This window comes from Amblyomma mixtum, chromosome 2 (genome assembly GCF_055824585.1).
Source record: "Amblyomma mixtum isolate Tamu chromosome 2, ASM5582458v1, whole genome shotgun sequence".
Classification (NCBI taxonomy): Eukaryota; Metazoa; Arthropoda; class Arachnida; order Ixodida; family Ixodidae; genus Amblyomma; species Amblyomma mixtum.
The window spans coordinates 268,863,160-268,875,623 of NC_143013.1; the positions used below are offsets into that span (position 1 = coordinate 268,863,160).

The following is a 12,464-nucleotide window of genomic DNA, read 5'->3' on the forward strand; positions in this document are numbered from 1 at the left end:
GGCCTGTGTCGGCATTTATAGCGGACACAGGCCTGCATATCTACATATGACTCTCTTATACCGAAAGGTACAAATGCCGACACTTTCCGGCGTTGGGGTCCATGTGTCCAGTTTTTTGTGTCGCAGCGAAATTGTAATTACCGTCCTGCGCTGCAGAATCTAGCAGAACGGGTTGCTCGAGCAGCCAGCAGCAAGTGAGAGAGAGAGGAAGAGAGAAACGGTACACATTTAATCTAAGCATAGAAGAGTCCAGACAAACAGGTGAAGCAAGTCTCAATGTGCGGTAACACCAGATATTGCCTGTACCTTACACACAATACCATCATGCAAAACTTTCATTCGGACTAGCTGGTTTGTGACGGAAACTTGGCTGCGTGGAAAAGAAAATATCACAGAATAGACGCAGTAACATAAACCCTATCTTGTGTGTTTGCGTTTCTCAGACAGAGCACCACGGGGAGTTTTCGCATTTTTTTTTCGAATGTTTCGCACATTTTTTTTTTCCTTTTGGGCTGCCAGATTTTGAAAACACCACTCTCGCCACCGCTACTGCTAAACCCACTTTAAACACGGATTCTCTCTGAGTTTTAAGCCCGCGCCCCTAACGCAGCGCCAGGCGATTAAGCGCTGCCGTAATCTTCCGCGGAAACATCCCCTATACCACGCTTGCTAGGAATGCATGAAATCTTTCGCGCTCTCAGCTTGTAAGGTTAGTGATTGCTTCACGCCGTTAAGGATGTGGAGAGTCTCTCGACCTGACGTTGTTCGGGTGAATCTTTTCTGGAAGGGTGCTGGGCAATTGCAGTCGAAAGGCCGCTACACAGCTGACAGTGAGCGATCGCGCGAGAGTTGAAAAAACGCGAGAGCGCACGCTCTGCTAGGAGTTCACTCGGCGATTTTTTTGCTCCCAGCTTATAATCTCTCATGCTGCATATCCGCTTGCCAAACGAATTAATATTACTGATCGCAACAGGTTTTCTTCCCGGCTTCGCCGCGTGCCTGAAAACGGCGCTGAAAATGCAGCCGAGGCTGCAGCGCAGTATAACTATAAGTGGCAGCGTATGAATGTTTTCAGAATTCTGGAAAACGTCGTGTTAGGTGATTTTGCTAGCTCCAGATTTTAGCTTTGCAGCTGATCGTAGTTACGCCAGGTTAAAACATCAACGTTGTTGGTGCAGTTTGTGCCACTACTAAAATATGGTACAATGGCGCAAGAGGTGCAATCAATCAATCATTCAATAAATCAACCAATCGATCAATCAATGCCTCGTATGTGTCTTTAATACCTGTCGTGATATCAAATTTGAAGCAGTATTAGAAATTTTAGAAAATTAATGAAGTACTTGTTGCCAAAGCCGAAGGAGTGGCTATATAGAGAGCCAAATAGCTTGGAGTTGTGAATATTTTCAACCACCAGGCTTTCTTTACCGCGCGCTGAAGCCTCAATTACCTGCCTTCTTCTGCAGTCTGCATTTTTTCTGCATCGAAGTTAGAACGCCGCGGGCCGTAATCGATCTCGGTGTCTAAGGCAAAGCAGCCAAACGCCAAAGCCACGGAGTAATTGCGGCCGATGCATTTTTGTGGCTCTTGAGGTCTGATTCACAAGTTGAAATAAATCTTGCCTTTTCGCGTCAACAAAGCTTTCCCTTTCTTATTTATTTTACCTCAAAGTATATGCTACGCAAGTGAAGTGCTAGAGGCCCGTGTACTGTGCTATGTCAGCGCACGTTAAGGAACCCCAGGTGGTCGAAATTTCCGGAGCCCTTCACTACGGCTTTCCTCAGAGCCTGAGTCGCTTTGGGACGTTAAACCCCCATAAACCATGGTTTATCAAACGCACAGCCCGCGAATAGCCAGCAAAAGGGCCGATGAAACTGCATGCGCTTGCTGACCTGCACGAAGGCGACGATGGGCAACTGGAGGCGTACGAAGTAGGGCGGCCCTGGTGGGGCATGGTCGGCCAGCGCTGGGCTCTGCGCGCATGCCCGGAGCAGCGCCTCGCGCAGCGTCGAAGCCAAGTCTTCTAACTTTAGCGCCAGTTCATCCAGGGACTCGATGTCGCGCCGCAGCTTAGCGTCCTCCTCCGACGCTGCCACCGTCACCTTGGTCACCTCCACGTCTGGCTTGACATCGACGTCTCCATCGTGGGCGTCATCGGATGCGATGACCTCATCGCTGAGGCCCAGCTGCCGACGAAGCCTGTGAGGGAACAAATAAATGTGGGAGGGGTGTTTACGTCATGTGACGTGAGTTTAAGCGTCTGTTAAAGCGGTCATGTTGTTTGAGGGTGTCTTGGGGATCACATGTAAGAGTTTGAATGAGGGAACATTTGACCTACTGTCCATGGATTGTGTTACATATCCCTTTGTTTACGTTACGTGACAAAAAGCAGAATAGGCAAGAAAGAGAACTGGAAAGAAAATTACCCGGACGGTACCACGTTACATGACAGTGAGATGGAATCAAAGGGACTGATGGAATTGAAAGACACTGTCAAAGGGTCGTGCGACCATGCCAAGTGATGACGTCACTTCATGTGGACGACAGCCACCAGTCATAGTGTAGTAGTTGGGGGGGGGGGGGTGATTACAGCAGTTAAGGGCGCAGAAAAGCTCCATTTTTGTGTGCGATAGCGCCTGTGCTCATAAGGGTACCAGCAGAACATTTCCTAGTCGAGATAGGAGCGATGTTCTGTATCTGCCTGTTCCCTAAGGCTTGTCCTCCTGGATTATAGCATTTTTGTTAACATATGGAACTCAAAGATGTTCCGTTATGATGCAGCTTTGGAATGTCCTTTTACCCAGGGGCGCCTCACTTTTTATTTAATGACTCCCAGCAGCAACAAACTCTATCTACAGACCGCTGTACCATAGCCTGCACGCTCCGTCCCAGAGGCACGAAGAGCCTCTGTGGACGATACCAACGGCGCGCTAGACAGGTGACCTCCTCTTCGGTAGCGAAACGCCTACTTTCAAGATGTTTCGTCATCTTAGGAAATAAATGCAAATGAGAATGTCACTAGTTCCGGGCTGCAAGCCATGTGAGGCAAAACGTCTTGGTCGGGCAGCTCCTCAAGCTGGGCGTTGGTCGCCCGACAAGTCCAGAGTAGCGCGTTGTCTAGTCGAACAGCACCAACCTTCTGCGGACGAGTTCTATTAAGACGTGTACGAGACTTATGTAGTGCCTCCATGTAGTACGCTAAATCGACAGCTACGCGGTGTTCCAGAGATCTAACTACGACAACACTGTCTCAGTCCGATGAGACAGTGAACATGACTTCACGACCTGATGGCTGCGCCGAGAACTTCTTGGGTTCAGTGCAGCTTGTATGCCTGTACTCTATATGGGCTGTTGTTCAGCCAATAACGTATCCACGTGGACAATACGACGTAGAAGGCAATCTCTTTCAGTCTCGCAACGAGCGGAATTTTGCTGGTACATGAAAAGCCAGGCTTGATTCACGTTGTTTGTAAGGCGACGACGGACGCTTCTGAAAGCTCTTTCCTGAACCACAGTCCACCATTGATGATATGATTCACAGGCTCCGAGAGATGAGATGAGATCACCTCTGATGCGAATGTACAGACAGGGCGTACCCGGCAGTGTTCGCCTTTCGACTGGACGTGGCTGGGCTGTCAACGTGTGAAGTCCGCATAAACTTCGTAACCACGCTAGCGCTCTCATTTTAACACGAGTGTGACTCAAGACCAAAAAGCGTGAAGAAGGCTAAGCGCGTCAGGAACATTATTTCAGCGACAGCGTCAAACTAGGACACTGACCTACCATAGCTGCGATGTAACCATATACTACGTGCCCTAATCCGATTCTGAACGTCAACACAAATTTGATTTTCCGCAACAGGAGTTGTATAGTTTAGTCTTAGATTGTCATCACGAAGCGCACGAAGCGCTGAATGAGGTTTGCTCTGTGTCAAACTATCGGCCCTCTAAGAATTAACGGACGCAGGCCCCGGCGCTCTGATGTGTACCAAATATTTGCGACGTCAATCTGCACCGATGTCCAGCTCAATGGTTGTGTAAGCCTAGAAGTATAAGTTTCGGTACCAACAGCGAAGAGAAAGCTGAACTTGTAAAATACTGAAACCAGTGTGACTCGCGCCACTAACCACTCCTCCCTTAGAGAAAGCCTGAAAAACCAGCAACCCCAGTTTCGCGACTACAGGCGTGAAAATGCGAGAATGCTCTTCGCAGACCTATCAATCTCCTCCCACACGTCAAACAGGCCCAGGTAGAAAGCAATAGAGCAGAACAGGGATCTTGGGAAAAAATTAAAAGGAACGAAACTAACGGAACTAAACGTAATTCTGGGGGGAAATATTTTTTCCTTTATATTTTTTTTCTCTTCTGCCTAGCAACCAAACCTCGCAAACACCTTTTCTTCGCCGCGGGCCTGCCCTTGCAGTGCAGATTAATTTCAAGCCCACGCGCGCCAACACATGTACTCGTCCGCTCACTCACACACCTATCGCATACACCTGAGTCGTGGCTTTTCGCTCGCTATACGGGCTCTGCTGCTATTCTGTTTTCAATTTCCTCAAACACCTCCGACTCTCTTTTTCGCTCATTCCTCATCGTGCCCGAGTCATCCCTCACAATCGTCTCTCCCCCGAAGCTTGCACATGACAGCCCCGAAAGCGTCGGTCGGGGAATTGGCTCGAAATTTTCGTCTCCGCACAGAGCTCTTCTGCAGCCTCCGTTGAATCCCGGCTAAAGCCGGCGGTGTCAGTGGAAAACGAGATCGCCTCTCGGGTTCCCGCCTCCACTGGATTTCGATTACCAGACCGACACTCACGCACACACAAACACGCGCGCAAGGAAACCGGTGCCGAGAGTTGTCGAAGAGTCGTCGCTCGCTCGCTGCTCGTGGTGCGTTCTATCAATACGACTCGTCTCCTTTTCCCCTTTTTCCGTTCTCGAAGAGTTTCTCAACCTGCTGCCTTCATTCCGCGTCCAAGCGTTTTATACGCGCTCTCGTTGAGCCAGTTTTATCGCTGTTTTCTCAGAAGTGTACGGAACGAGAAAGTGCTTTTCGCGCTTTAGTTTGTTCCTCCTTGCTTGCACAGCAGAAGGAAGGAAGCGATATACTCTCGCGAATATTGACATTCAGAGAAGTAGCGGCCCCGGTGAGAGCTCGAGGCTATAAGCTCTACACGGAGTTCTAAGGGTTACACAGTTGGTAAGACACCAACTTGAATCGGACGACGTGGAGAGGGCTTGAACTAGAATAACGGTGACAGCCGGTTGGGAACTGGAGGTACGGAGCATGCGAGTGCCGAGGCGGAACTTTTAAGCAACTTCAGAGAATTATAAACTGACTCTGAAGATTGAAATTGGAAGCTGGTGCCGGTTCGGCTGGGAAAAAGAAGATATCCTGTCATGCTTGTACGACGCAGTGAGAAACTGCTGAAAGAAGAATATTGGAGGCGACCGTGAAACAACTGGACTCTCGCCCTCTCTCTGAGGGAACTCTTCTGGGCCCCAGGGCGAGACGTTCTGATTGGTGGCGTGTGACAAAGGCCGTGCTTAACTTTTTGTGTGAAACAGGCCTGGATACCCGTCTGTGACCGCCTGTGCACTACCTACATGGTTAATGACATGTGTCGGTGTTTGTGTGGCAGACACCAGTTTTATGTGCGTCTACTCACAGCGATGCGAGCGCCAGCCAGTGCGTGCGTGCTTGCGTGCTTGCGTGCTTGCGTGCTTGCGTGCTTGCGTGCTTGCGTGCTTGCGTGTGCGTGTGCGTGTGCGTGTGCGTGTGCGTCGACATCACCCGTGAAACTCATTGTATTATGCCATCATAATCCTTCATTCGCACTTTCCTTTTCCTCCCCTTCCCTTTCCCCTGAGTGGAGTAGCAGGCCAGGGCCATGTTACCACCGGCCGACCTCTCCACCTTTTCCTGATTAAAATTCCTTTCTCTCTCTCTCTGTTCGGCGGCATCCTATCGCTATCGCTGTCTCCTGGTCGTTACGAGCATAGAGTTTCTTACTATTACCTAGAGGGAAAGCTGGCAGCTCGTCTATGGGAGTTTGCATGGCGACCCCTCGAGACCACTTCAGCCACCATGGGCGCTAAAGCATCATGGGGCGGTGAGCTACTTGTTGCGGAACTGCAACTTTTGGCCAAAAATTAATAGAAAAATAAAGCTGCTTGATAACTACAAATGTCCTAACATTGAAAATCTTCTCTAATGATTGCAACAAACGAGCAGAAATGCATTTAAGTGCAAAGTTTGCCTAAAATAAGAGACGACTCGCTCTCCTATTGGCCTAGTAATGAACACTATAAAAACTGATATTTCGTACTTAACAGGCGCACTTTTAAAAGTAAATATGTTTTCAAAAAAGATGTTGTTGCCTAAATACTATAAGAGGCTTTTTAATGGCATTTCGGAAAAGTGAAACCTTTTATTGGCGTTGTGTGTCATCGCGTTTTCACTACTATGGGTTTTGCCCACTGCGTTCGCGCGAAAGTCGTCTGCGCACACACGAACAGCGTTTTCGGAATGAAAAATCTTAGTAGTGCAACTCCATGTTCCCGAGAAATTACGACTGTGCCGCAACAAGCAGCTCACCGCCCCATGATGCTTTGGGCGTCCATGGTGACTGAAGTGCAGCGCCGCCAGCTTTCCCTCTAGGTAGTAGTAAGAAACTCTATGGTTACGAGAGAGAGTGAAAGTAGCCACTGAGCTTTCTCTCTGTCTTTAAACGCGGATAGTGAAGTGAGGGAGACAGAAACTCCCATATGTCTCTATGTCTCCAGACTGCATGCAGCACGGGTTGCACAAGATGGTGACCAAGAGGCAGTCGTTGTCTCTCCTTCAGACTTCTGGCGACGATTCGGAGGGCCGCATTCCAATCAAACAACCAACATGCACGGAATAATTGCCGTGCCGTGCCTGCGAAAAAACGAAAGTTCTTGACACTCAACTTCTAACGAAAACAAAAAAGCCACACTGTTAGCACTGTCTGAATTTCAGACGATCACAGCGGCGCCTGGGGGGGCTGGCAAGACTCTTGACGCATTGCGCAATGCCGATTGGAGAGAGCCAGTAATTTAGTCAGATGGAACCTATCCGGACCGCGGCAGCATAATAAAGCAGACGAGTTCCAGGTCATGAGCAACGCAAGTGCTGCCCTCTTGTGCAAGCGGAAGAGATCGAATGGCTGGGATGCTGGGCAACGCAATCAGCGGACATAAAACAGCGGCCCAAGCTGAGTGTCGTAAAGGAGACTCGCAGCACACAACAATGCGTAGTCTGAAGTAGTCTGTGCGGGCACCGCTCTGTAGGGAAGAATATAGAAGGGCAGTGAGAAAAAGCGGAGTAACCATGCGTAAAGGGAGCGGCGTTGAAAAAAGTTGTCTTGCTATGACAGTTCCTGTAATATAGCAGTGTACATCAACTGGTATAGCTATACAGGGCGTTTCATTTACGACTTTCCGCAATTTTAAAAAGATGCGTTATGCGTTAGAAGAGCGCTTTTTTTTTTCGACATAGCATTTCCAGCGTTGTAATACATCAAAATACAACAAAGACATGCTGACTGGCAGGCTATTATAACTAATATTGAATAGTTAACTTTTTGGCTATTACTGTTAGGCTCCTTAAATATTTAGATGCGTGTAGCCCATCGTAAGAAATATTTATATCAGTTTTTAGAATTAAAAAAACACGGTTGCCCTCGCCGCTGTGGCCCAACAAATTTTGGCTGTTTCGTCGAGTTACGCACAATGGACAGGTTACTTTGCCTGCAAGCTCCTAGAAAAAGCATGCATTTTGGCCCGATGTAGTCAGAATTTGTTGGGCTACAACGCCTAGGGTAACTGCGTTTTCGAAATTCTGAAAACAGATGTGGATATTACTTACGGTGGCTACACGCCACTCAATAATTAAGGAACCTAACAGTAATAGTTAAAAAGTTAACTATCCAATATTAGTTAACCATCGTGCTAGTTAGCACGCCGTACCAGTATTTTCATGTACTACACCGCTGACAACGTTATGTCGAAAAAATTAGCGCTGTTCTAACTAAAAAGCTCATTGTTAAGAATTGTGGAAAGTCAGGTGAAAACTCCCTGTATGCCTGACTTTGCAGGCAAGTATGGTATGAAACACATTTTATTTATATTCAGCCACATGTAAACGTATAAGAAAGCATATAAAATATATAGAAATAGGAATTGCGTGGTAATACCTTATTTGTCGCCATATACTGGTAGACACGACCATATTTTTCCTTGGATTCCTTTTTCCCCATATAGCTTTATTTTCTTTGTTACACTGCATTCTCGTCCCATATAGGGCAAATTATGTCCATATATAAATTTCTTATTGCATATATTGTCTGATTTTTATCACTTATATGGCCAAAACATTAATGCTTTCATTTTACAGGCACACTGTCGATGTTACTTAACGGTGAATTTAAATGCATCTGCAAAGCACACCTCAGAAATTGGAAAATAGTGCGATGCAGTCGCACGATGCGGGAAGTAATTTATAGGTAGCACATGCTGTTTGGCTTCATGATGCTTAGAACATAAAACCCAGCGTGCTTCGAGAGGCATAAATCGGTGTTTCGAGCCGCAAGCATCAGAAGCTAGACCGGAAAATTGTATAAATTAGCGGTCAGCTTAAAGTTGTCAGCAACTTAAAGACACACTTCGTTTCGAAGCGCTCGTTCACACATAGGGTACTATACATCCGGGCTCCGCTGGACTTCAACAATGTGGTCTCCGCGTGGCCCCACATAAGGCATCTGAAATAATGTGCTAATGCTATCAACAACTACGCGATCGAGTAAAGTACGCGTAAATTTACAAGATCCTTCAAATATCCCTCCACAGTTCGCCTGTGTACTTTCTTAGTACTTGTAGTAGTATAAAGGTGCATAAGCGATCCTTCAACATTGGAGTACAGTCTTAGCGTGAACAAGGAAGCTCGCGGATTCGCGTACTGTCAACATACTCTAAAGGGGCCGCGAGGGACTAGCATACTTAAGCACTGGGCATGTGCTCTTTGATAAAGATAGTATATCATGAGCGCTGGCTGTGAGCTTTGCTTTGTCACGCCCTTCAGCTGTGCGCATTTATCAGATGCATATTCGCGTTCGCAACAGCAGAAATTCCCGCACGCAAAAGTCTGCGTTCAGAAGTGCTGGGGCGAAAAGCGCGACATACGTACTCGCACATCTAAACAGTAAGGAAAGCCAAAGGCTGTGACTGAAGGCCTTTAATCTCCAAAGCACGCGAGATACTAAAAATACACATTTGCCGACGGCCTGAGAGTTCGCCTAATACGCCTCCTTTTTATTCCCTAACGCCACAGATCGAGCTCCATAATCCCAAATCACGGGCACAATGCACGCAAAAAGCGCAAAAGGCACAGACGAACCAAATGGGCTCTCCTTGCCGCCCCGAAATCATGAGCCTGACTGAGTAGCGAGCCCATTTTTCGAGAGGGAACCTCTTTTATGGAAAGAGGACGGACAAATAACGGCGAACGTTAAAGTAAAAAAAATGAAGAGAAAGAAAAGTAGTTTGGAAAGGGTGCCCATTGTCTCTGCCCGCGCGCTTCCGGTTCTCAATCACCTCCCGCTGGGTCGACACGTATACATACATATAGTATCCGAATGAGGCGAAACGTAATACTTTTGTTTTGAAGGGGGGAAAAAGTGTCGCGGGAGCAAAGCAGCTAAAGTACTGGCCCTTACGCCAAAGCAGCGGCTCTGCCAGACAAAGCGAGATGTTGAACAGGACGATAGTACATGTCTTTAGCAAGTATATATGAATAGAAGAAACGATGAAGGATAAAGCGAAACAGAGACTACAGGAAGCGCCTGATGGCAAAGACGTCCAGAACGGACGTTGCTCTAACAAAGTACTTTCTTTTTATTTTTCTTTCTTCGCATCCAGTCTGCCCGAGAGGTATATATGAATGCTCTTATCGTGGTCGGTCGATACATTTTACTCTTTCAAAAAGAGAAGAAGCGAGTTTGATTGCATGACCCGATGTTCTCGTGCATCGACTTTTGGTCTGAGCGCGCGCGGCTGGTCGTGTACCTCTACACAGGTCGCTTTAATTTAACCCCAGAGGTGAGATGAAAGAAAAGCAATGAGATGAGACGAGAGAAGGCCATTAAAAAGGGAAGCAGCTCGCGAACGCTGTCATTAAGCTGGACTTGCCTGAAATGCTTTCAAGTACTTTAAAAGCGAGAGCATGAGAGGGAGAGGAAAATAGAGAGAAATATGCTAATTACGAACCTTCTCAACTCTGTCGGCAGACATAAATTATGCAAAGTGGGAAAGAAGAGATTGAAAGGCACTGGGAGACAGATGTCCCTTAGGAAATCGAATGCTATTGAACGCTTCCTTATTTCGTAAAAAAGTTCTCTAAGTGGGAATTATTACCGAATTCCGAGATGAGACACACTGTAGACTCTTTTTTTTTCTTAATGAATGCAAGAAACGTTTTCGCAAAATTATTCAGTGATATAATCCAAATAAATGACAGAAATATCTACCACCTGTTGTTCACCTAAGGCAGACGTGAACATCGACCTCCTCAAGAGGTTACTCAGGAAGTACTGGAAAATATGAGCTCGCCTATTTTCTTTAACCACAGACAGTGCGGCGTTGAAATGATTAAATCACCATGCCATCCATTCTCGGTGAAGTCGAACCTTGACTACTGTAGACTTTTTAAGGCTGTCTTGAATGCAATTATCCTGTCTTATTCGCTCTTACCTGTTTGCTCAAGTTGGAACTAAGAAGCAGCTTTTTTTGTACCCGTACGGCTGCATCTGGATGAAAACCAATGTGCACTTACTCCCCTATTTCTATTTTTTTTTATTCCGGGCAATCCTGATAATAATGTGAAATAAGGCCTCTTAGGGTAAAATTGACCCGTTGCGGTTGGATGTGAAGAGAGCAGTACGTTGCGTGAAGTGTGAGTCTTATGTATGAAGGTCGCAAAAGAGTGCTCGCAAAAAATTTCAATAATCCTGATAGCGTTACCCGAATCACAAATAAGAACCACGCTAACAAAGCAGCGACCTTGATGCATTTGGTGGCTGGAGGGGATGGATGGGATTGCTTTACCGTAAATAAAATTGAGCCGACGCTGAGGCAGCGATCGAATACGGAGCGCTGAAACACCTAACCTAGGTCGCCGGTACGAATGCCTGAAGCGAGCTAGACTAAATTAACAAGTAAGTTTATGCTGCACGAAATGCAGAATCGTATGCCACCACCCCGAACACACTGAGACATACGGTTGAGCCGCAGTGTTCATATGAAGATTCGTAAAGACGTGGAATTGCGGGTACATAGGTCGCCGGTTCGAATCCCTGCTGCGAGATAGGCTATAACTTAACTAGATTTATAGTGCACAGTGCGCTGAATCGTATGACACCATCCGGAGCTTTCTGAGGCAAACGGTTTACCCAAAAATTTTACACGAATGTCGGGGCTAAGTGACCAGACTTTGACGCCTGCCGGACAGGGATATACCGGGTGTTTCAGAGAACACTTTGGAAAGTTTTGATAAATAGGATTTGTGGGTTAAAAATGTGGCTTTTGTGGCACATTGTTACAACTGTTCACGGATGCCAGAAAAGCGGTTTATTGTCTTAAGTAATAACCTGGTTGACCAATTCTCAATAATTAACTTTTTAACTAGTAGAGTTAAGCGCCTAGTTGCAGTTATAGCCATATCAGTTTTTGGAATTTCGAAAACGCGGCTACCTTCGCCGCTTTGACGACAAATGTGGCTGCATCGTGCGGAAATACAGGGGCTTTCGAAAGCATGCAGGCAAAGCGACCCTTCCAGTGTTTTTGTCGAGCCACAGCGCCAAGGGTAATAGCGTTTTATAATTTCCAAAAACTGATATGGCTATTACTAAAGACCGGCTACAAAATTCTAATTGCAACTAGGCGCCTAAGTCTGCTAGTTAAGAAGTTAATTCTCAAAAATTAGTTAACCAGCTTACTATACCTAAGACTACTCACCAGTTTTTTGGTGTCCGCCAACACTGGTAATACTGCGACGCAAAAGCGATATTTTTACCCCAAAAAGCCTATCTATGAAAATTTTTGAGCGTTCGCTGAAGCACCAAGTATATGCCGGATCGACATACTTTATTTTAGAGTTGTGCTCGGGCGTCACGCTGCCGCCTTTCATTATTTTATGCTATTATGTAACCACCTTCGATGGCAACCACTGCGATACAATGTCGTTGCTACTGAGGCCGCCATCTTGAATTCTAACCGCGTAATCAGCATAACTCGGAGGATCGAAACGCTATCAGTGCAGCTAACACTTAAACTCCCGTCCGGTGCAACCTGTACGCGTTGATTCTTCGCCGTCCCAGAGTTTGTGCGCAGTGCTTTCTTCGAACTCAAACTTCGAAACTCGAGTTGGGCATGACGGATAGCTAGGGCCTC

At 46.7% G+C, this 12,464-nt stretch overlaps 1 protein-coding gene across 2 annotated transcripts in view; it reads right to left on the minus strand.

Moving 5' to 3' along the window:
* LOC149363948 (uncharacterized) overlaps positions 1-12,464 on the minus strand; it is a 158,813-nt gene that overhangs the window by 102,270 nt on the left and 44,079 nt on the right. For both annotated transcript variants that reach the window (XM_089570001.1, XM_089570002.1), the window contains exon 3: positions 1,893-2,199. In XM_089570001.1, the coding sequence (XP_089426127.1) occupies positions 1,893-2,199 (307 nt within the window). The remainder of the gene's footprint in view (positions 1-1,892; positions 2,200-12,464) is intronic.